The sequence below is a fragment of the Sciurus vulgaris genome, assembly GCF_902686455.1.
Source record: "Sciurus vulgaris genome assembly, chromosome: 11".
Classification (NCBI taxonomy): domain Eukaryota; kingdom Metazoa; phylum Chordata; class Mammalia; order Rodentia; family Sciuridae; genus Sciurus; species Sciurus vulgaris.
This window is the reverse complement of record NC_136472.1, coordinates 19,905,621-19,932,001: the sequence shown is the minus strand read 5'-3', so window position 1 is coordinate 19,932,001 and position 26,381 is coordinate 19,905,621. Positions and strand designations below refer to the sequence as shown.

Genomic DNA, 26,381 nt, shown 5'->3' with positions numbered 1-26,381 from the left:
TGTTAGCTGATCTGGAGGTTAGTTACCTTGGGGATAAACTGGAACATGGGCCAAAAGGATGGTCCATGAACCTGAGATTCTGGTAACTGGTCCAGGAATGGGAATTACCAGGACAAGAATGGCTCCTTAATCTGTTGTTTGTGACAGGACAGGCCTTGAGCATGAGGCCATGGTGACTGACCTGACACTGATTAAACATGGGGCTGTATGCACAGCACCAGTGTGGTGCCTGGGGCCAGGGGGACGATCCTGGACTAGAACCTGGGGTCATTGGATCCTATTTGGCAGGAGGGAAGGCTTGGAAGTTCAGACAGTGGGTAACATCCTGGAGTCTATATCTGCAGGGTTTGTCCTGCACTCAGAGATGATGATGGCCTTATGAACAGAGTCACAGGACAAATCTAGTGCTGGAGTGGGCCTGAATCCTGGTGCTATGGGACAGGCTTGGATTTGGGGCTACAGACTCCAGCCTGGCAGTTGGGTAGACTTGGAAGTTCAATCCACAGGTGCCAGCTTGGAGCTTGTATCAGAAGTATCTTCTTGAAGACTGAGTTTGTAAGAACCAGCCTGATGACTAGGATCATGGGACCATTCTAACACCTGTGGCAAAGGTCAGTCTTTTGATGTGTTTGGTCTAGAGCCATGGGCTAGTAGAGTTGGGCTAGTGGTGAGGCAGGCTCCTAGAACTTGAAGGTAGACCTAGACTCTGGACCTCTGGTGCTGTGGTGAGCTAGAGGTTAGTCCACAGGTACTGGGAATAGATTCTGATGCTAAAAGAGTCTGCACAGCACTAGATTTTACTGAGGCAGGGCCCACATAGGGGTCTATGGCCAAGTTCAGTGCTCACTTTCCTCATCTTTCTGGCTGGGAAAGTATTGCTCTTCATGCTTGGGGTTGGGAAAAAGAGTGATTCAGAGAAGGTAAAACTCTTCTTCCTGCCTTTTCCAATTCATCTTTTCTAATGTCTGTGTTCCACTCAGATGTTATAAAATCTCACATGGTTTTGAAACTCTTGTGAAAGGATATATGCACGTTGACAATTGTTCAAATTGATATTTCTGTTGGGGAAGAACTCTAGAAGTTTCTATTTCATCAATTTCATACTCGCAGCCTCAATTTGAAACTTCTGATTAGTAAAAAAGATTATTAAGAATCACTTACGGGTCCACAGGAAGCTTCAGGGACCAGGAAAGGGCAGCCATGGACTTCCTCAAGCAGCCCTACTCCCTCTGGCAGCAGGCTCCTTTCACTGCCAGCTTCTCAGAGCAGACTGCCCAGTGAGAGTCTTTCTACACAGAGCCAGCCACAAGTCCCGGAGCCAGCGGTGAGCTCCGACCTGCAGGCAGCCTCTGGGACAAGGGCAGAGTTGCCAGAGACTACTCCAAGCAGCTCTGCTTCCTCCCGTGGCAGGCTCTTTCCACGGGGTGATCCAAGATGGTGAACTAGAAGGTGACTGCATCTCCTGTCGCTCTAGAACCCAAGATTCAAGAAGGGAAGGCATTGAGAGACTCAGACTAAAATAGAGCCATGGGAGTCTCCCCCACCAGGTGAACCTCGGCCAGGGCAGCAGGCCTGGACAGGGGCAGCTTCTCAAAGCAGGGCAGGGCAGCTAGAGTCTTCCCCAGTAGCCCTGTTCCCTCTGGCAGTGGGCTCCTTCCACACAGCCAGATTCTCGGAGCAGGCCCCCCAGTGAGAACCTTTCCACACTGACCCAGCTCCAAGCCCTGGAAACAATAGTGGGCTAGGGACAGCTTTCTTTGGTAGCTCTGCATTATCAAGTTCCCCCAAGACTTCAGGCTACTGAAGGCTAGAAGGTGATATACTGGAAATCTACAGGGAAACGACAAGCCAATAGAGGAAATCTGCAATATCTCAGAGTCCCACTGACATCTGACCAATATGAGAAAACAAGAGAAGAAAATATCCCAAACAAATCTAGATACTATATCAATAAAACCCAATGACAGCACAGCAGAAGAAATGTCAGAAAGGGAGTTCAGAATGTACATAATTAAAACAATCAGGGAAGCAAACGAGAAGATAAAAGAGCAAATGCAGGCATTGAAGGAGGAGATGAAAGAGCAAATGCAGGCACTGAATGATTGCACCAATCAACGGTTAAAAGAGCAAATATGGGAAGCAAGAGATCATTTCAATAGAGTTAGAGATACTGAAAAAAAAAAAAAAAAACAAACAAACAAAAAGAAATCCTTGAAATGAAGGAAACAATAAACCAAGTTAAAAACTCCATAGAAAGCATAACCAGTAGGATAGAACACCTGAAAGACAGAACCTCAGACATTGAGGACAAAATATTTAACCTTGAAAACAAAGTTGAAGAAACAGAGAAGATGGTAAGAAATCATGAACAGACTCTACAAGAATTATGGGATATCATGAAAAGGCCAAATTTAAGAATTATTGGGATTGAGAAGGGTTAGAGAAACAAACCAAAGGAATGAACAATCTATTCAATGAAATAATATCAGAAAATTTCCGAAATCTAAAGAACAACATGGAAAACTAAGTACAAGAGGCTTATAGGACTCCAAGTATAAAAAATTACAACAGACCCACACCAAGGCATATTATTATGAAAATACTTAACATACAAAATAACGACAGAATTTTAAAGGCTGCGAGACAAAAGAATAAAATTACATTCAGAGGGAAATCAATAAGAATATCAGCAGATTTTTCAATCCAGACCCTAAAAGCTAGAGGGCCTAGAACAACATTTACCAAGCCCTGAAAGAAAACGGATGCCAACCAAGAATCTTATACCCAGCAAAACTTAGTTTCAGATTTGACGATGAAATAAGATCCTTCCATGATAAACAAAAGCTAAAGGAATTTATGAAAAGAAAGCCAGCATTACAGAACATTCTCAGCAAAATATTCCATGAGGAAGAGATGAAAAACAATGATGCAAATCAGCAACAGGGGGAACTAGCCTAAAGGAATAGCCAAATAAAGGAGAAACCAAATCATGTCAAAAAACAAAAATGAGTCAAATGACTGGGAATAAAATCATATCACAATAATAACCTTGAAAGTTAATGGCCTGAACTCATCAATCAAAAGACATTGACTGGCAGATTGGATTAAAAAGAAAAATCCAACAATATGCTCCCTGCAAGAGACTTATCTCATAGAAACAGATACCCATAGACTAAAGGTGAAAGGATGGGAAAAAACATACCATGCACATGGACACAACAAAAAAGCTGGAGTATCCATCCTCATTTCAGATAATGTGGACTTCAAGCCAAAACTAGTCAGAAGGGATAAAGAAGGTCATTACATACTGCTTAAGGGAACCATAAATCAGTAAGACATAACTGTAGTAAATATTTATGCCCCAAACAATGGTGCATCCCTGTACATCAAACAAATCCTTCTGAATTTCAGGAATCACATAGACCACAACCCAATAATACTAGGCGATTTTAACACACCTCTCTCACCACTGAATAGATCCTCCAAACAAAAATTGAATAAAGAAACCATAGATCTCAATAACACAATCAACAATTTAGACTTAATGGACATGAATAGAATATACCATCCAACAAAGAATGAATACACTTTCTTCGCAGCAGCACATGGATCCTTCTCTAAAATAGACCCTATTTTATGCCTCAAAGCTACTGTTAGCAAATACAAGAAGATAGAGATACTACCTTGTATTCTATGAAATCATAATGGATTGAAATTACAAATAAACGACAGAATAAAAAACAGAAACTTCTCCAACACCTGGAGATTAAATAATGCACTATTATATGATGAATGGACAATAGAAGACATTAGGAGTGAAATTAAAAAAAACTCTTAGAAGTAAACGAGAACAAAGACATATCATATCAAAATCTCTGTGACATTATGAAAGCAGTACTTAGAGGAAGATTTATTTCATGGGTCCCATTCAACAAAAGAAATAGAAATCAACGAATAAATGACTTAACACTAAGCTCAAAGCCCTAGAAAAGGAAGAGCAGACCAAAACCAAAAGTAGTAGAAGACAGGAAATAGTTAAAATCAGGGCCAAAATCAATGAAATTGAAACAATAGAAAAAACGAGAAAAATTAAAAAAATAAATATTTGGTTCTTAGAAAAAATTAAAAAAAAAATGGATAAACCTTAGCCACACTAAAAAAGAGAAATAGGAAGAAAACTCAAATGACTAATATTTGGAATAAACAAGGAAATATCACAACAGACATAAGTGAAATACAAAACATAATTAGAAGCTATTATGAAAATCTATACTGCAACAAACAGGAAACCTCCAAGACATCAACAAGTTTCTAGAGACATATGAATTACCTAAACTGAATGAGGAGGATATACACAAGTTAAATAAATCAATTTCAAGCAATGATAATGAAGAGGTCATCAAAGCCTACCAACAAAGAAAAGTCCGGGACCAGATGGGTTCTCAGCGGAGTTTTACAAAACCTTTAAAGAAGAGCTCATTCAAATACTCCTCAAAGTATTCCATGAAATAGAAGAGGAGGGAACCCTCCCAAACTCATTCTATGAAGACAATATCACCCTGATACCTAAACCAGACAAAGACACATCAAGGAAAGAAAATTTCAGACCAATAACCTTAATGAACATCGACGCAAAATTCTCAAGAAAATTTTAGCAAATCACACACAAAAATATAATAAAAGATAGTACACCACGATCAAGTGGGCTTTATCCCAGGGATGCAAGGTTGGTTCAACATCTGGAAATCAATAAATGTAATTCACCATATAAACAGAGTTAAAGTTGAGAATCACATGATTATTTTGATAGATGCAGAAAAAGCATTTGATAAAATACAGCACCCCTTCATGCTCAAAACACTAGAAAAAATTGGGATAGTGGGAACATTCCTTAACATCATAAAGGCCATCTACACTAAGCCCATGGCCAATATCATTCTAAATGGTGAAAAACTGAAAGCATTCCCCCTAAAAACTGGAACAAGGCAGGGATGCCCTCTTTCACCACTTCTATTCAACATTGTTCTTGACACTCTAGCCAGAGCAATTAGACAAACCAAAGAAATTAAAGGGATACAAATAGGAAAAGAAGAACTCATACTATCCCTGTTCGCTGATGACATGATTATATATTTAGAGGAACATGGAAATCCAACCAGAAAATTTTTAGAACTCATAAGTGAATAAAGTAAAATAGCACGTTACAAGAATATGCTCATAAATCCAATGCATTTTTATACATAAGTGATGAATCTTCAGAAAGAGAAGTTAGGAAAACTACCCCATTCACAATAGCCTCAAAAAAAATAAAATATTTTGGAATCAATCTCACAAAAGAGGTGAAAGACCTCTATAATGAGAACTACAGAACACAAAATAAAGAAATTAAAGAAAACCTTAGAAGATGGAAAGATCTCCCATGTTCATGGATAGGAAAAATTAATATTGTCAAAATGGCCATACTACCTAAAGTGCTATACAGATTAAATGCAATTTCAATTAAAATCCCAATGATGTACCTTACAGAAATAGAGCAAGTAATCATGAAATTCATCTGGAAGAATAAAAAACCCAGAATAGCTAAAGCAATACTCAGTAGAAAGAGCGAAGCAAGGGGTATCGCCATACCAGATCTTCAACTCTATTACAAGCAATAGTAACAAAAAAGGCATTGTATTGGTACCAAAATAGACAGGTAGATCAATGGTACAGAATAGAGGACATGGACACAAACCCAAATAAATACAATTTTCTCATACTAGACAAAGGTGCCAAAAATATGCAATGGAGAAATGATAGCCTCTTTAACAAATGATGCTGGGAAAATTGGAAAACCACATGCAACAGAATGAAATTAAACCCCTATCTCTCACCCTGCATAAAACTCAACTCAAAATGGATCAAGGACCTCAGAATCAGACCAGAGATCCTGTATCTTATAGATGAAAAAGTAAGTACAAAATCTTCAACCTGTTGGCTTAGGATCATATTTCCTTAACAGGACTCCCATAGCACAAGAAGTAAAAGGAAAAATTAACAGCTGGGTAGATTCAAACTAAAAAGCTTTCTCTCAGCAAAGGAAACTTTCAGTAATGTGAAGAGAGAGCCTACAGAATGGGAGAATATCTTTGCCATTCATACGTCAGATAGAGAGCTAATCTCCAGAATACATAAAGAACTCAAAAAACCCTACACCAAGAATACAAATAATCCAATCAACAAATGGGCTAAGGAAATGAACAGACACTTCACAGAAGAAGATGTACAAGCAATCAACAGATATATGAAAAAATGTTCAACATCCCTAGTAATAAGAGAAATGCAAACCAAAACCACCCTAAGATTCCATCTCACCCCAATTAGAATGGCAATTATCAAGAACATAAGCAACAATAGGTGTTGGCGAGGATGTGGGAAAAAGGTACACTCAAACATTGCTGGTGGGGTTACAAATTAGTGCAGCCAATCTGGAAAGCAGTGTGGAAATTCCTCAGAAAACTTGTTATGGAACCACCATTTGACCCAGCTATCCCACTCCTTGTCCTATACCCAAAGGACTAAAAATCAGCATACTACAGAGATACAGCCACACCAATGTTCATTGCTGCTCAATTCACCATTGCCAGATTGTGGAACCCATCTAGATGTCCTTCAATTGATGAATGGATAAAGAAACTGTAGCATATATATACAATGGAATATTACTCCACCATAAAGAATGATAAAATTATGGCATTTGCAGGCAAATGATGAAATTGGAGGATATCATGCTAAGTGAGATAAACCAATCTCAAAAAACTAAAGGACGAATGATCTCACTGATAAGCGGATGAGTACATACAATGGGGTTTGGGAGGGGTTAGTGTTAGGGTTAGAGTTAGGTTTAGGTTTAGGGTTAAGGAGGGTAGTAAGAATGGAGGAAAGAAGGACAGTAGAGAGGGAAAAGGGTGGGAAGGGTGGGGGGAAGTGAAAATATAACAGAATGAATCAAAAAACATTACCCTATGTAAATTTATGATTACACAAATGGTATGCATAGGCTCCATGTACAAACAGAGAAACAACAGGTATCCCATTTGTTTACAAAAAAAAAAAAAAAAAAAAAACCTCAGAATCACTTACCGTATCTTCCATCAATTACAATGTGAATAGGAAAACTACATTGCATCACACTCTTTTCAAACCTTAGAATAAGCAACAGATACATCTTTCTTTTATTTTGTCATCTTTTAATTGCAGTTGAAGCCTCAGTAAAGTTCTTAATTCTGTGTCTATAGCAGATGTCTCATTTTAGAAACCTGCTTCCTGAGACAGGGCATACTGACAAACCATGAAGCCTTTCTAATTTGAATCAATATCAGTAACATAATGTTTCTTTTGTCTTGGTTTATGAAGGACAGATTAACTGTTAGAATGTCAGAGCCAGGAAGAACCTGGAGATCATCTGGTTCCCTTCTCTTGTGTAAGGTCTCAGAAAAGTAAAGAAATGCAAGGAGAGTGGCCAGCGGTCTTCTCTCTTCAAGGCGTGCTGCTGTGGGTGATGCATACCACCTCTCTGCACCTGCCCTGTTTACTGACATTGATTCAGTGTAGAGAACAAGATCAGGCCAAGAGTGCCAACCCTGAGGCTTCAAGTCCCTTCCGATAATTTGTGTGGGCCCCACACTTTCCTCATGGCATTCTTCATGTCTGTATTTCTCAGTGTGTAGATGAGAGGGTTGAACAAGGGGGCAATCATGGTGTATAACAGAGCAAACACTTTGTCATCACTGACAGAATCAGCCATGGGGACATAGGTGAAGATGAGGGGCAAGAAGAACATGAGCACAACCATGATGTGCGAGCCACAGGTGGAGAGCGCTTTGCGGCGGCCCTCAGATGAGCGAGTCCTCAAGGTGGACAGGATGATGATGTAAGAAATTACCAAGGCAACAAAGGTCAGAATGGACAGCACCCCTGTGGTGGTAACGATTATGATCTTCAAGAGCCTCGTGTCAGTGCAGGCCAACTTCAACAGGGGGAAGACATCACAGAAATAGTGGTCTATCTGATTGGGGCCACAGAAGGGAAGTTGAACAATGATCAACACCTGCATCAGTGAATGGATAAACGCTCCAATGACAGAAGCCATCACAAGGATGTAGCACGACCTTCTGCTCATGATGACCACATAGTGAAGGGGTCTACAGATGGCTACATAGCGATCATAGGCCATGGCCACCAAGATAAAGATCTCAGTGGCTCCAAAGAAGTGGGCATGAAACATCTGGGACACACAGCCACTGAAGGAGATGGTGTTCCACTGAATCAATAAGTCTATGATCAGTTTGGGGGCCACTGTGGAAGTAAAACAGACATCCATGAAGGACAGGTAGCTGAGGAAAAAGTACATGGGTTGCTCACCAAGGTGGCTTCCCCTGATGGTGAGAAGAATGGCCAAGTTTCCTGAAAGAATTGCAAGATAGCAAAGTGAAAATATCACAGAGCAGGGAATCTTCACATCTGCATTACTAAATAGTCCCAGAAGAATAAATTTGGTAATGTTTTCATATTCCATTTTTTTTTCATGGGCTTGATTATTTAAAGGAAGAGGATAATATACCTGAAACACTAGACCATTGGAAATCATTGATTTATTTTCAAAATCATGTGTTCAGTAAATACATATATTGATTTTTTATTATGAATGAATCAGTATAATTGGCACTAGGAGTAGAGCAATGGATAAAATATGTAGAATATTTACTGTTAAGTAGAATGCAGGTCATTAGAGCAGACTCAGTAGTAACAGGAACAGCACAGAAAATCAATCCTGAATCCCAAACCCTCACACCACGAAAAATAAGGTGAATACTTTAAGCACAAAACACAGTTTTTCAGTTCAATTTAAGATGGTGTTTCAGTTTTACAACTTATTAGTAGCTTTGAAATCTCCAGTGTGTTTAAAAAGCCAATAGTTTGTTTTTCAAAGAGAGGATAGATACTCTCATTCTCAGTTCTTCTAAACTGATAAACTTAAAACTCAATCATGTCTAGTGACAACATACTTTAGCAAACTCATACAAATATTAAACCTCTGGATAACAATCTCAAGTCCTTTTAGGACTTAAGAAAATGTTTCTAAAAAATGAAGGGAGAGGGAAGCAACAGACCAATCTGTGGAGAAGAGGGTTAATCCATCGTATGGACCTCCAGAATGGTTATTACTTCCTAGACTTTTCCTTTTTTCCATGTCCATTTTCCTGTCTCATCCAGGAGTTCTCAAGTTCTCATGATGTGGGTCTGTTGTCAGATTTCCTAGCATTTCTTCTTGCAATAGCAAACTTGCAGAGACACTTGCATTCAGAGATTTTTCTGTTTTACTGCTTTGGATCTCAGAATTGAATCATGTTTTTTTCCCTCAACAGGCTGGCTATATGTTCATTGTCAAATCCTGGAATATGTCAGTAAAAAGAAAAAAAAATATTTATTTGATGCAAATGACCACCCTACATCTCTTTCTTCCTTTTTGCGACTTGGAGTAACTTGATCTAAAAGGAGTCACACAACTGCAAAACTCAAGCCTGGTTTATAGAAGATAAATCCTAATCACTGAGAAAAATTTGTCAGCAAGCTTGTAAAGAGTTAGAACAGCAAGGAAATCATGCCCTTTGCACTGTATGTGTTCCAATGAAAAATGTTTTAGAAATATCACATTTGATATACAAAGAGATTTTCAATATGACTTTAGACATATGATGGAGGTGTGGGTCTAAGTTTCTGTATGAACCTCAAGTTAACAACTTCTGGTTTAATTTCTATTTTGGGGGGTAGGTAGCACTCTCTAGAATTGTTGAAAAAGTCCAATTGCAATGGACCTGAAATGTCATATAAATTTTTTGAGTAAAAGCTTGAAAATTGTTTTTATATATACCATTGCTGAAAATGGAAACTTCTTCATAAACATGGAATTTTATTAGAAATTTTAAAAAAATTAAAACCAATTTACATGATTTATGGTTAGGAAGGATGAGTGCACTAAAAAGAAAACAATTTGTTCCCAATTAACCAATACCATCAATAATTATAAATTAAATTGTGACAAAGTTTTTACTAAAAGTTTGAAAAGTAAGCTTCCAAAATTCAGCACTAGTCAATATCCAGCACAGGTAAATAAAAATATCTTTGCAGATATTGAAGTACATTAAAAATATATGACAAAGAAGTGTCATTAAATAGAGATGACAATGCAAATACAGGCAATAAACAAGCACAGAAATACATTGGATTTAATCTATGTTTAAAGTAACATCTCAAAATACAAGATTTTTCTGTTACTAATATTAGAACTTGAGTCTCCACTTGAGAAGATGCCCTGTACCCACCCAACCCCCATAAAAAAGAAAAGAAAATTTCTTATTAGTCACAAGAAATATATTTCAGATGGTTGAACTATGCAAATGTATCAAATAAAACTAAAACAAATATTTAGGAATAAGTAGGTGAATAAGCTTAGACTAGGAAAAATTCTAAGCAAAAAAGTTCATAATAAAATGTGTAATATACTTAAATATTATATCCAACAAAATGTCATACTGGGAAAGTATTTTAAGAAGTGACAAAATGGTAATAAATCTTTATAACACCTTCATATCTATAATGTGAATCTAAGTCACTCAATTTTACTGAAAGAGCAAAATTTGAATGGGCAATATACAGAAAGGAAATTACAATGGGGTAATAACATATATAAAAATTCTCCCACTCATTAACAATCATGGCAATAAAAATTAAACAACATTTAGATAATAGTTTCACTCATCAGCCTTGTAAAAATAAAATGCAAAAGCCTATCTATAAAAATACGATAATGGTTTAGAGAATAAACTTTGATCTAGGGAAACCACAAAGAATTCACAAGAATATTCACTGAAGCCTTGGTCCTACTTGAAAAAGGGAATTGACCTAAATACCTGCTGATAATGGAATGGGAAACAAGTGGTGATATATTTTATCATAGAATAATAGATAGAAACTTAATTGTCTTAAGTGGGTCGACACAGGACACGTAACTTGGATAAAGCATTAAGAGATATAGTTGAGCATAAAGCAAACAAGATACACATAAATGGAAAAATATGACAATTTTTTTGAATAAATGAAAGGAATACTAAGGAGTTTAAATGAGTACCTGTGTGCTTGTGAATAAAAAGGAAAAAGTATGGAAGGATACATGTACATCTGAGGAATTCAGGGACTAATATCCAAATGGGAATATAATCAAAATAGATTATTTAGATTTCTTTATTAATAATTAAACATGAATGTAATATTGTTTCAAGATTATTGAAATTCAGTAAACCCTTTCTTCAATTACTTAAATGAACATAGATTAAGATGCTAATACCTAAAATTATATTTTATGAACTGCCATATAAAATATAAAATACCTAGGCAGATACATTCCTGTGCCCTACACCTATACAGGGAATATTTGATTTAAGGAAACAGGGAATATCTTTATATCTGCATCTCATTGTACACGTATATCTGAGTATGATTTTAGTATAAACAAGAGTAAACTCTCAATATACTTTGAAATTCCTAATAGGACTTGAAGCAATTTCATGAGTGATCTCTGAAATATAATAGCTGATATGGAGGACTCGATTTACAAATTTCTCTTTGTCTTTTTTTGTCAAACTGACACTATCTCTTAGCATAGTTTCAAATGCTGAATTCTCAGGGTGTATAACACAGGTTATCATTGTGGATGAATGTGCTGCTTCTTTTAGACTAAGTGGATTCCAATATATGATCCAGCCTTAGTGGTTGAATAATTAAGCAGTTTACATCACTCTTTGAGCCTGGGTTTTTCCATCTATAAGAGAGTGGTAATGTTATCTAACACTTAGGATTCTTTGAAATCAAACGAAAATGTTCACATGAAATAGGTAAAGATATGTGACTTTAACACATTATAACTACTAACTAGAATCAGTTCCTTTATTTTTAATTTTAAAAGTATTAATGTTCTCAAAATTTTTAAGACCAAGGAAGCTCAGGATATAAATTCTCTTCATTAGATTTGACATACAGATTTCTACAGAGGTTTGAATTACTTTTACAACTACTACAGTGAAAATTAATTACCAGGATATGGTATATATAATAGGATTTCTCATTTCACAGAACTGAAATCAAGCTAACACATTTATTTGAGAAGACTTCTAATATAATATCTATAGGGAATCCCTCTTTTATAAAGAAGAATAATGGAATGAAAAACTTCTAGAAAATAATATCTATATTATACTTAGGTTATTTCATAGATTATATTCTCCCTTTGTTAAAGAAGTGATACATATATATGTGTATATATATATCATATGTATGCACATTATATATATGTATATCATATATATTTATGTATATACATGTATTCTACTTTTTTTTAAATAAATAATCATTTATTTTATAATTTGAACTTCAACTATGGCTACTGAAATTTTCTTCTGTAAAACCACATTCAACCTTAATGCCAAAATTTTGTGGAATATATATTAGACTACGACCAGGAACAGACACCGTCCTTTCATCTGCCACACACATTATTTAATTTAGGAAAAGTTCACTCCTCAACTCTATTGGCCTCTCTTTTATCTTCAGAAATTAAGGAAGCAATAGCTGGGGATATGGCTCAGTGACAGGGCACTTGCCTACAATCTGCAAACTCTGGGTTCCTTATGTAACCCCACAGAATAAAGAAAGAAAGTCAAATAATTGATCAATTACCCAAAATCAAGAGTTTGCATAATTTTCTTGATTTATTCTGTTCATTGCTCATTTTATTTAATTATTTGTCAACACATTCAGGTGTTCATAATTTTTGGCATTCCTTTTCTATCTGAAAGAGAGCAAAAACATTCAACAGTTTATCTTAGTCTCCTTTGCAGGCTCTAAGAGTCCCAAATTCGAAACTAGCACTTTGCTGCAGTATTCTCATTGTCAACTTTCTGTTAGAACAGATTCCTTAAAACTGTCTGATAAACTATGAAAATTAAAAATAGTTACTTAAGTTAGAAGAATCTAAAAGTTACAAAAAGGTTGCCAAACACTTATATTTTCAGAATATTTATCCAAGAGGGAAAATGTTCTTGAAAAACGGGAGAATAAGGATACATGATGTTATGATCATTTGAAATGATGACTTTTTACATAGCAGATATTTAAGAAAAAGCAAAGGAAGATGGAAAAACAATATGAAAATAATAACTCACATTTGTCTTCATTTAATTCCATTCTTTGAAGCAATAGAATTCAATTCTTGAATTCATAACAACAACAACAAAAAACTAAGTTCTAACCTAAAGTAAGAAGCAAATATCTGATGCAGAAAATCAATGAAAAAGCTCTCATTCTCTGTATCTAGCTTTCAACTTATGTTTAACGTAAAATTGTATCTTGAAATTTCCCTCTGAGAACTCAGAATGAGAATAAGAATTTTGTCACAACACTGAAAGAGAAAAATCAGATGCATAGGGGTATTTTGCTCTTTCTTCCTTCCATGCAATAATAAGTATCCAAGATCACTTCCCTAAATGCATGGAGTCTAAAGCCTCCTAAAGTAGCTGCACAGAGAGTTAGGAGATTTATTTAAAGACACTGGAGGGATCTGGATGCAAGCCCAATGGCAATCCCTAGGGAAATTCTTGGACAAATCTAACAAGAAACTCTCATCACTTTAACTAGTTATTGTTTGACTTTTATAATGTGATTTTTAAAGTATATTAAATTGTTTTAAATATGTGATTTTAAATACTTAGAATAGGTTTTATGATTAGCAACCAAAAATTTTAAAAAGTAGTCATAATATTATTTATGCAGAAAATAAATCTTTATGCATTCATTATATGTGTTAGTAATCTTCTTCTTCTGCTATCAAGGCTGATCATATATTAATAGTGAAGGAATTTTTCTTTTTCTTATCACAGTTGAGGTCAAACTTAAATGTTCCCATTTCCATAAGGTTTTTCCTTATTATATTGCCTTCCCTAAAACCTTATTCCATACCACAAGACATTTCACTAAACTGCCAATGACTAACTCCTCCAGATCACTTGATTGTTCTTTTAGTTAAATTTTGTGTTTTGTTTCAATTAAACTGCTCCTCTTTCTTAAATGACTATTAACCAAATGAAATTAAGATCTACCCTTTCTACCTTTTTATATTAATTGTAAACATTCATTAAAATGCACTGGAAATTGTGAAAAGTCTATAAAATGATTTTGAATTTAATACACATATTTTAATTTTTTGAACTATATAGCACTGTTAATATTTCCACAGAAGCATTGGAGGTAATTTAGTAAGTCAAAGCAGCTCAGATGCTAAATTAACACCACAATAACTGTGAATGCTCACTCTTTATAAAGAATGGACACATAGAAAATATTTACAAACTTTAGTATAAAATATGATAAACAAAATAATGTGCTATTTCAAAGTCAAGTTTAAATTTTGAATCATATGGGTAGGATTCAAATAAAATTAAGATTTTGAAATATGGATCTCTGAATACAAATCAAAAGTTCACTGAGATTTCATCTCACTCTAGTCAGAATGGCAATTATGTAGAATATAAGAAACAATAAATGTTGGTGAAGATGTGGGGAAAAGGTACATTCATACATTGCTGGTGGGATGGCAACTTGGTCCAAAAACTCTGGAGAGCAGTATAGAGATTCCTCAGAAAACATGGAATGGAACCACCATTTGACCCACTATCCCACTCATCACTTTATACACAAAGGACATAAAATTAGCATACTACAGTAAGGCAGTCACATCAATGTTTGCAGCAGCTCAATTCACAATAGCTAAAGTGTGGAACCAATATAGGTGTCCTTTAACAGATGAATGTATAAAGAAACTGTGGTACATATACACAATGGAATATTATTCAGCCTTAGAGGAAATAAAATTATGGTATTTGCCAGTAAATGAATGGAGTTGGAGTATATCATGCTAAGTGAAATAAGCCAGTCTCAAAGAACAAAATGCCAATTTTTTTCTCTGATATGCAGATGATAGTTCACAATAGGGAGTGCCTAGGGAAGAATAGAGTTACTTTGGATTAGACAGAAGGGAGAAGTGAAAGGAGGGGAAGAAGGGGAGAGGATATGGGGATGGGAAGGACAATGGAATGAATCAGGCATTATTACCCTACGTGCATATATAGTACTTACATGATAATTATGTAATTATATAATTACATGAATAATTATATAATTGCATGAGGGGTGTAATTCCACATCATTATTATGGTTTGGATGTGAGGGGTACCCCAAAAGCCAATGTGTGAGAAAGTGCAAGAAAGTTCTGAGGAGAAATGATTGAGTTGTAAGAGTCTTAACACAATCAGTGATTTAATATCCTGATAAAGATTAACTAAGTGGTAAATTAAGTTGTAGAGTGTGGCTCGAGGAGATGGGAATTGGGGCATGGCTTTGGGCATATATTTGTATCTGGCCAGCGTACCCTCTCTCTGCTTACTGATCACCATGTGAGCTGATTCCCGCTGCCACACTCTTCAGCCATGATGTTCTGCCCTACCTCAAACTCTGAGGGATGGAGCCAGCCTTCTATGGACTAAGACCTCTGAAACCGTGAGCCCTCAAATAAACATTACCTCCTTTACATTTGTTCTGGTTGGGTCCTTTAGTCACAGCAGCAAAACTGACTAAAATGATGATGTACCACCAGAAGAATGAGAATTCACACTCGATTTAAGTATGCTATGTCAAAATGCATTCCACAGTCATGTATAACTAATTACAAAAAAATTACCTCATGCAATCAAAACTACAAATCAAACTAATAAGAAATTATCAGTTTTGTCCATAAAAATGTCACAGTATTTTCTGATATGCAGATGCCAATTCACAACAAGAGGGGTGGGGGATAGAAGGTCATTGGATTAGATAGAAGGGAACAAAGAGAAGGGAGGGGGAATGGGAATGGGAAAGACAGTAGAATGAATTGGTCATTGCTTTCCTGTGTTCTGTGAATACATGACCCGTGTAACTCCACATCATATACAACCAAAAAATGGAAAATTATACTCCAATAATGTATAATATGTCAAAATACAGTCTATTATCATGTATAACTGAGAACAAAAAATAAAAAAAATTAAAAAATGCTTGGTCCTCTGGTATTGAAGATATGTTACATATTTTCCTCCAAATTATAGTCCATTCATAGTGGAAATTTAGCAGCAATGTGAAAACATTCCTAAGATTTTAAACATTTTAAATTATGATGTCAAAGTGACCTACATTTAAAAACAACTTAATTTTTTGAACTGTGCATATAAATGAGAACCTAATGAGCTTTGAAGATTATTTTTTCATTTAATTTGTATTGCTGCATAGTAATTACACTGAACAGTGAGTTTTATTGTGGAATATGTATACATTCAAATAACATAATTTGATTAATTTCAATATGCAGCAGTACCCCTTGCCCTTCCCTCCTCCTCCCTTCCTCTGAACTCCTTCCTTTACTCTGTTGGTCTCCCTTCTACTTTCATGAGATTACTTGTTTTCCTTCCCCTCTGGCTTACACTTAGGAGAGTGTTATGGTACCAATATGAGGTGTCCTCCAAAGGCTCATGTGTGAGACAATACAAGAAAATTTAGAGGTGAAATATTTGAGCTATGAACCTTAACCCAAACAGTGCATTAATCCCCTGATAGGGATTAACTGGGTGATAACTATAAGTAGGTAAGGTGTACCTGGAGGAGGAGGTTCATTGGGGGCATGCCTGTAGGTTAAATTATTTATATTCTTTTCCACTGGTGAGGGAGGGGAGTATCTCTCTCTTTCTCTCTCTCTCTCTCTCTCTCTCTCTCTCTCTCTCTCTCTCTGCCTCTCCACTTCTCTCTGCTTCCAGGTGCCACATCCCCAGCTGTTTTCCTCTGGCACACTCTTCCACCATGATGATCTACCTCACTTTGAGCCCCAAATAACTGAGTCGACTGCCTATGGACTCAGATCTCTGAAACCGTGAGCCCCCAAATAAACCATTTATATTTTCTCCCATGTCATGAGACTCTGTTTAAGGCTGAATTTAAAGGTAATGGGCTTCTTAACCAGGTGGAAAACAATTTCTAGGCAGTATAGTAATAAGGCAGTGGCAATGAATGATAATATTGGCAGCTTGTAGCCAAATTCATAGTGATAATCAGGAGCAGAAGCAAACCAGAAAGATTTCAAAAACTCAAAGTTTGGCCAGAAAACTGCAAGTAAAATCGAACAAGAAATATGTGGTTGTTACTGACATTACAGCCACCACAGAAAAACCAAAGACTGCCCAAAGACAATAAGAAAGATGGCTTGAGGAATCTCATGAATTTGCAAGACCACACCCATCTCAAACTTGAAGAAATAAAAGTAAAAATTCCCTTGACCAGACAAGTGAGGCATTCTCCTTGCACAAAGGGACCTAGAAAGATATTTCACCATGTTCAGCCACCCAGGCACTTGGAGGTTACTGAAGCCACGGTCCCTGGAAGTTTGGCTATTGGTGGAAATGGTAGCCAACCTTGGCATCATCTACGTGGTGCTGGTTCTTCAGGATTGCCATACGCTGAGTTAGGGGGTCATGGGGATTTCCAACAAGATCTCAAAGGCCTGAGAGGTCAGGCAAAGTGCATCAGGGTCAGAGTCTCCACAAGCTGAACTGGAACTGTTGAGACTATTGGGACTCTTGGAAATGGACTAAATGTATTTTGCATCATAAAATGGTCATGAGGTTTTTGGTGCCAAGGGTGGAATATTTGATATGAGGTGTCCCCCAGAAGCTAATGTGTGACAAATGCAGGAAACGTGAGAGGTGACATGATTGGATTATCACAGCCTTAACCTAATCAGTACATTAATCTTCTGATGTAAGTTAACTGGGTTATAGTAACTATGAGAGGTAGAGTATGGCTGGAGGAGGTGGGTCATTGGGGTTGTTCCTTTGGGGTATATATTTGTCCCTGAGTAAGGGAGCCCTCTCTCTCTGTCTCTCTCTCTCTCTCTCTCTCTCTCTCTCTCTCTCTGGTCTCTCTCCTCCCTGCCTCCTTCCTTTGCCACATCACCAGATGATTTCTTCAGCCATACTCTTCTACAATGATGTTCTGTCTCACCTGGAGCCCCAAAGAATGGAGTGAGCTCACTACAGACTAAAACTTCTGAAACCATAAGTCCTTAAATAAACTTATCCCCCTTTAAAATTTTTCTTGTCAGGTCTTTTGATCACAGCAACAAGAAAAGCTGAACAAAACAGAAAATATAACTTTTGTCTTTCTGAGTCTGCCTTATTTTAGTTACTATGATGTTTTCCAGTTCCATCCATTTTACTCCAAATTGCACAATTTTATTCTTCTTTATGACTTAATAAAACTGTACTCTGTGTGTGTGTGTGTGTGTGTAATTTTCTCATTCATTTGTTAATAGATACACCTAAGCTGATTCCATAAATTGGCTATTGAGAATTGTGCCACAGTAAAGATGAATATACATGCATTTTTTAAAGAATGTTGCCTTGATAAGTGCTGAGGAGTCATATAGAGATGGATCATAATGTAGCTCCACTTTTTTTTTTAAGAAACATCCATACTTATTTCCATAGTGGCTATACTAATTTACAAAACAGTAAATACAGTTTTCCCCATATCCTCATCAGCATTTATTATATTTAACAGATGAAAAATCCTTAATAAAATATTAGCGAACAATAAAAAACACAAGAAGAATGTACACCATGATCAAGCATGATCAATATACTCTATTGATATTTCCTTTATTTTAATAAATTTTTTTCCTTCTTTTTCTCTTTCTTTCTTTTTCATAATTCTCACTCAGATACATCTTATTTTGATTAGTGTCATTATATCAGATAAATCATTCCATATTTGTGTTTGGGGGACTGGCTTATTTCACTTAGCATGACAGTCTCCAGTACCATCCATTTACTGGCAAATGCCATAATTTCATTCTTCTTTAGGGTTGAGTAATACTCCAGCATGTATGTATGCCATATTTTCTTTATCCATTGTTCTATTGAAGGACAGTTAGGTTGGTTTCATAGCTTAGCTATTGTGAAAAGATAGTGCACCATGACCAAGTGGATTTCACCCCAGGGTTGAAGAGTTGTTTCAACATACAAAAGTCAATAAATGTGATTCAACACATGAATAGAGTCAAGGTCAACAATCAGATAATTATCTCTATAGATACAGAAAATATATTTGAGAAAGTACAGTTCTCATTCACTTTCAATACACTAGAGAAACTAGAAGAAAATTACCTGAACAACATAAGAATATGTATGACAAACCCACAGCGAACAATTTACTGAATGGAGAAAATCTGAAAGCATTTCCTCTGAAAACAAGAACAAGACAAGGATGCCCATTTTCACCACTCCTACTCAACATAGTTCTTGAAACACTAACCAGAGCATTCAGGCAAGAGAAGGAAAGTAAAGGGATTCAAACAGAATGAAGAAGTCAAATTATCTCTGTTTGCTAATGACATTACCCTACATTAAGAAAACCCAAAACACTCTACCAAAAGGCTTCTAGAACTTGTAAATGAATATAGTAAAGTAGCAGGATACAAGATCAATATTCAAAAGTCAGTTGCATATTTTACTCCAATAATTAATCTACTTAAAAATAAATTAGGAAAACAATCCCATTCACATTAGCTGCAAAAAAATTATGAATCAGCCTATCAAAAGAGTTAAAATATGTCTACAATGAAAACTATAGAACACTAAAGAAAGTCACTAAAGAAGACCTTGAAAGATGGAAAGAACTTCCAATGCCCAAATTTACCTTTTTATAACTACAGCAGCCTATTATATTAGAACTCACCCTACAATCTCATTTTTAATCTGATTACCTATGTAAGTACCCTCTCTCTAAATGAGGTCACATTCTAAAGTACTGGGGATCAGGGTGTCAACACACCCCTTTTTCTTGGTTAACAACCAATCTCAAGTCATAAGTGAGTACCTCAATGTAAAAAAATTTTCAATCACTAGACTTAGATTCAGTCCACCTGTGTTAACAACTTCGTGATCCACTCCCCTCCTGAAGCTCTCTTCTGGTTCACACCAGGACATACTGGCTAATTCCTACAATGTCCTTGTATGTGTCACTTTCTCCTAGAGCAAGGTTTACTTTCCTCTTTGATTTTCCTGAGACTTTTCCTGGTAGGCTGTTTGGAATCAATAAGGGGCATAGGAGCAAGCTTGGAAGGAGAGCAAATACTGCATAACAATTTCGTCCAATAGGGTAATAACATTGTCTAGGAAAGGGAAGACTATTTTTTTCCCTTTGAGGGAGAAGAGTCTACTCTTCTTTCATCCAAAGAATGGTAGATACCTTATCAGTTAATGGTTCTTACCCTTCCCCATAATCATGCTTCTGCTTTAATCCTCAGATTCCCATTATATCCCTATCAGAACACTGATTTCAATCAAATTAGCTGTTGAGGTTGCACATTCGGTCTTTTCTGCATCTTTATTTTAAAATACTGAACTTGTTTGTAGTACAGTGTGTTTGGAAAGGATATGACAGTAGACACGTGGCCTCTGTGTGGAATGCAAATCCAGAACACATTAGATGGAGCATATTTTGGAAATCACTTAAATTTATATATATATATATATATATAAATTTATATATATATATATATATATATATATATACCCTTTTTATATTTTCCTTGTCTTAGATATATAAGTAAAGAAGTTATCAGGCATAACTCTTAATTGGAATCTACTGTGTTACAAATTCTGCAACCGCAAAACCAAACTGCCTCTGATGCTGTGCAATGATAAATTAGAGATGGATTTCACATTGAAATTCAAACAATCTAAAAAGCAGGGATGTATACATGTTGCTATAGTCCATTGAAGAATCTACAGCATTCTATTCCCAAATGCAGAAATGATGATCATTTTCTCAAGATGAACAAGGAAGCACTGGGCACTGAGGTGGAGCAAATTATATTTAATGCATATATGATCTTGTCAAAAAGAACCCTCTTTATATATAATGATAATGCAATCTTAAAAACATTTTAAAAACAAAGTCACTAAATAAGCAACATTAAAAAAATAAAAAAAGAAATTCTAAAATTTCTGGGATAAGAATTTGACAAAATGTAATCTTTATAGGATTTTATAATTTATAAATGGCAATAAAAATCCCCAATATAAAGCATATACAAAATATGTTTATTGTTCTATATGTGTAAATATACAAATAAAATAAGCTGAAATTCAAAGATTATTAGAGTCCATGCTACTAGAGATTGAGGTGTTATTGAATAATGACAAAAGGTGATAACTATCTCTGCTACAGTAACATACTTTTCATCTAAATATTTCCTTCTTATGTGGGAAAGCTACTGTTTTGGGATGGACTGATAATTCACTCAAATATTTGATAAATGTAATACAACTATTTGTTTCAAAACCTAAAATTGTTCTCCAGGGTTATCACAGTTTTTTCTCAAATGTTGAAATATTTTTCTTTTTTATATAAAAGGAATTAAATTCAAGGGTGTTCAATCACTGAGCTATATCCCTATCCCTTTTTTATATTTTATTTAGAGAGAGAGGTTGTCAAATTGCTCAGAGCCTCTCAAAGTTGCTGAGATTGCTTTGACCTCAGGATCCTCCTGCCTCAGCCTCCTGAGCCACTGGGATTACAGCTGTGGGACACCACACCTGACACTAATCTTATAATATTTCCAAATTTGCTACCATGAACTCATTGCACTCTACATTTCTAGCCCATGTACATATTTCTACTTTAATTGGATTATGATGTGCTACAATCATAATTGCCATTTGTTATAAACAAATTGTCATAATCATCAAAATTCAAAAGAAATAGTAATACTTCAACAAAATTAGAAGGAAGAAAATTAGGGGCAAAAATAAATTTTACAAAAGGAATCATTGCATGACTACAACCCCAAAAAGAGAACAGAGCACTCCTAAGATGAAGGTCTCTTTCAGAATGATGAATTTTCTCTCCATCTTTCATGACTATCTTAGAAGGATCCAGGTAAACACAGATAAGATTTCAGAGTGTATCCTAAAATCAGAAGAGAGTCTACCTAAAGTATAGATACTGTCCCTTATGATAGGAAACCTCAACAACTATTTGAATTTGGTACTGTTCACTGAGCCAGGAAGAACAAGAAAGTTGAAGAGGCCTGATGAGACAAAAGGATCTAATGAAGGAAACTGCTTGGAAGAGTAACAACATGCCAAGTTCTAGATGTAAGCTTCGGTTACATAAAAGGGTAGTATTATCAGAGAACTCCACACTAAGGAGGGCAGAAAACCCACAGATCAAAACCATAAGTGATGCTAGGTATTTTAGAAAGGCAGAGACACAGCAATCAGTAACATGAGAAACAAAAAATCTTATACACTTCTCTGTACCTCAAGATGCCCCTCCCTCTAATACAACTGACTCAACATTAATTAGTGTCTGTATTTACACTGCCTTCTTTCCAGAAGGAACTAATCCACAGAAGCTAAGGTTTTAGCATATTAAGAAAAAATAAAAAGATAATATGCTCTATTTACTTCTTCCAGGTAAATACAGAACACAATGATATTCATCTTATGTCATTGTAGATCATTTTCTTGCTCCACAATTTCCTCATGGCATTTTTCACTTCTGTATTCCTCAGTGTGTAAATCAGAGGGTTCAGCAAAGGTGTTCCAATGGTATAAAACACAGCTGTCATCTTATCCATGGGGAAAGTGGTTGCAGGTCTTGTGTATATAAATATGCAAGGGCCAAAGAACATGACCACAATGATGTGAGAGATGCAGGTGGAGAGGGCCTTTCTCCTCCCTTCTGCACTGTGGTTTCTCAGAGAATGCAAGATGATGATGTAGGAGAACATAAGCATGATGAAACTCACTGTACAAATGGCCCCACTGTTGGACACCAGGAGTAGGTTGGTCACATATATATCTGTACATGCAAGCTTCAACAATGGCTGCAAGTCACAAAAATAGTGGTTGATAACATTGGGACCACAAAAAGGCAAATGCAAGGTAAGAAAAACCTGAGCTAAAGAATGCACACAGGCCCCACCCAGGCCGCACCCACCAACACACTACAGACCCAGTGGCTCATGATGGTCATATAACGCAGGGGCTTACAGATGCCCACAGAGAAGTCAACAGCCATGAGGATGAGGATGAAGATTTCCAGGCAGCCAAAGAAATGCAATGAAAAGACTTGGATTATGCACTCACTGAAAGAAATTGTGGTCTTCTTCAAAAGGGCATCCACAATTGTTCTAGGAACTATGGAAGTAGAGAAGCAGGTATCAGATAAGGATAAATGTAAAAGGAAGAAGTATATTGAACTGCTGAGTGCCCAATTTGTCTTTTTTTTTTAATTTTAATTAAAAATCATAAATTTACATAGGGCAATGTTGTTTGATTCATTTTGTTATTTTTCTCCCTTCCTCCCTCCCCTCCCACCCCTCTTTTCCCTATATACATTCCTTTCTTCCTCATTCTTACCACCCTCCTTATTCCTAACCCTAAACCTAACCCTAACCCTAACACTAACCCCTCCTACCCGCCCCCATATATCCTCATCCGCTTATCAGAGAGATCATTCGTCCTTTAGTTTTTTGAGATTGGCTTATCTCACTTAGCATGATATCCTCCAATTTCATCCATTTGCCTGTGAATGCCATAATTTTGTCATTCCTCATGGCGGAGTAATATTCCATTGTATATATATGCCACAGTTTCTTTATTCATTCATCAACTGAAGGGCATCTGGGTTGGTTCCACAATCTGGCTATAGTGAATTAAGCAGCTATGAACATTGATGTGGCTGTATCTCTGTAGTATGCTGATTTTAAGTCCTTTGGGTATAGGCCAAAGAGTGGGAGAGCTGGGTCAAATGGTGGTTCCATTCCAAGCTTTCTGAGGAATCTCCATACTGCTTTCCAGAGTGGCTGCACTAGTTTGCAACCTCACCTCCAATGTATGAGTGTACCTTTTTCCCCACATCCTCACCAACACCTATTGCTGCTTATCTTCTTGATAATCGCCATTCTAATTAGGGTGAGATGAAATATTAGGGTAGTTTTGATTTGCATTTCTCTTATTACTAGAGATGTTGAACATTTTTTTCATATATCTGTTGATTGCTTGTACATCTTCTTCTGTGAAGTGTCCATTCATTTCCTTAGCCCATTTGTTGATTGGATTATTTGTATTCTTGGTGTAGAGATTTTTGAGTTCTTTATAGATTTGGGATATTAGCGCTCTATCTGAAGTATGATTGGCAAAGATATTCTCCCATTCTGTAGGCTCTCTCTTCACATTCGTGATAGTTTCCTTTGCTGAGAGAAAGCTTTTTAGTTTGAATCATTCCCAGTTGTTGATTCTTGCTTTTATTTCTTGGGCTAAGGGAGTCCTGTTAAGGAAGTCTGGTCCTAAGCCAACAAGTAGAAGGTTTGGGCCTACTTTTTCTTCTATAAGATGCAGGGTCTCTGGTCTGATTCCGAGGTCCTTGATCCATTGTGAGTTGAGTTTTATGCAGGGTGAGAGAGAGGGGTTTAATTTCATTCTGTTGCATATGGTTTTCCAGTTTTCAAAGCACCATTTGTTGAAGAGGCTATCTTTTCTCCATTGCATATTTTTGGCCCCTTTGTCTAGTATGAGAAAATTGTATTTATTTGGGTTTGTGTCCGTGTCCTCTATTCTGTACAATTGATCTACCTGTCTATTTTGGTACCAATACCATGCCATTTTTGTTACTATTGCTTTGTAATAGAGTTGAATATCTGGTATTGCGATACCCCCTGCTTTGCTCTTTCTATTGAGGATTGCTTTAGCTATTCTAGGTTTCTTATTCTTCCAGATGAATTTCATAATTGCTTGCTCTATTTCTATAAGGTACATCATTGGGATTTTAATTGGAATTGCATTGAATCTATATAGCACTTTTGGTAGTATAGCCATTTTGACAATATTAATTCTTCCTATCCATGAACATGGGAGATCTTTCCATCTTCTAAGGTTTTCTTTAATTTCTTTCTTTAGTGTTCTGTAGTTCTCATTGTAGAGGTCTTTCACCTCTTTTGTGAGATTGATTCCCAAGGTTTTTTTTTTTTTTTTTTTTTTTTTTTTTTTGATGCTATTGTGAATGGGGTAGTTTTCCTAATTTCTCTTTCTGAAGATTCATCACTTATGTATAAAAATACATTGGATTTATGAGCATTGATCTTGTAACCTGCTACTTTACTGAATTCACTTATGAGTTCTATGAGTTTTCTGGTGGAATTTCCAGGTTCCTCTAAATATATAATCATGTCATCAGCGAACAGGGACAGTTTGAGTTCCTCTTTTCCAATTCGTATCCCTTTAATTTCTTTGGTTTGTCTAATTGCTCTGGCTAGAGTCTCAAGAACAATGTTGAATAGAAGTGGTGAAAGAGGGCATCCCTGCCTTGTTCCAGAATTTAGGGGGAATGCTTTCAGTTTTTCACCATTTAAAATGATATTGGCCATGGGCTTAGCATAGATGGCCTTCACAATGTTAAGGAATGATCCCACTACCCCAATTTTTTCTAGTGTTTTGAGCATGAAAGAAGGGTGCTGTATTTTATCAAATGCTTTTTCTGCATCTATTGGAATAATCATGTGATTCTTAACTTTTAGTCTGTTGATATGGTGAATGACATTTATTTATTTCTTGATGTTGAACCAACCTTGCATCCCTGGGATAAAAGCCACTTGATCGTGGTACACTATCTTTTTAATATATTTTTGTATGTGATTTGCTAAGATTTTGTTGAGAATTTTTGCGTTGATGTTCATTAAGGATATTGGTCTGAAATTTTCTTTCCTCCATGTGTCTCTGTCTGGTTTAGGTATCAGGGTGATATTGGCTCATAGAATGAGATTGGGAGGGTTCCCTCCTCTTCTATCTTATGGAATACTTTGAGAAATATTGGAATGAGCTCTTCTTTAAAGGTTTTGTAGAACTCGGCTGAGAACTCATCTGGCCCCGGACTTTTCTTTGTTGGTGACCTCTTCTATTTCATTGCTTGAAATTGATTTATTTAAGTTATGTATGTCTTCCTCGTTCAGTTTAGGTAATTCATATGTCTCTAGAAACTTGTTGATGTCTTCGAGGTTTTCTGTTTTGTTGGAGTATAGATTTTCAAAATAGCTTCTAATTATGTTTTGTATTTCACTCGTGTCTGTTGTGATATTTCCTTGTTCTTTCCGAATTTTAGTAATTTGAGTTTTCTCCCTTTTTCTCTTTGTTAGCGTG

At 36.1% G+C, this 26,381-nt stretch overlaps 1 protein-coding gene and 2 pseudogenes across 3 annotated transcripts in view; 1 reads left to right on the top strand and 2 right to left on the bottom strand.

The window, feature by feature from the left end:
• Positions 1 to 26,381, top strand: part of LOC306639149 (olfactory receptor 4C16-like) — a 469,263-nt pseudogene that overhangs the window by 20,648 nt on the left and 422,234 nt on the right. The gene's annotated exons all lie outside the window — the stretch shown is intronic.
• On the bottom strand, positions 7,625 to 8,557 carry LOC306639107 (olfactory receptor 4P4-like; the record flags this gene model as incomplete). Its single annotated transcript, XM_079102533.1, has 1 exon — positions 7,625 to 8,557. One exon carries the CDS (start codon positions 8,555 to 8,557, stop codon positions 7,631 to 7,633), a length of 927 nt encoding a protein of 308 aa, XP_078958659.1. The 3' UTR covers positions 7,625 to 7,630.
• Positions 22,682 to 26,381, bottom strand: part of LOC306638440 (olfactory receptor 4C15-like) — a 37,114-nt pseudogene continuing 33,414 nt past the window's right edge. Inside the window, exon 2 of the transcript in view lies at positions 22,682 to 22,873. The product of the transcript in view is annotated as an olfactory receptor 4C15-like (transcript). The remainder of the gene's footprint in view (positions 22,874 to 26,381) is intronic.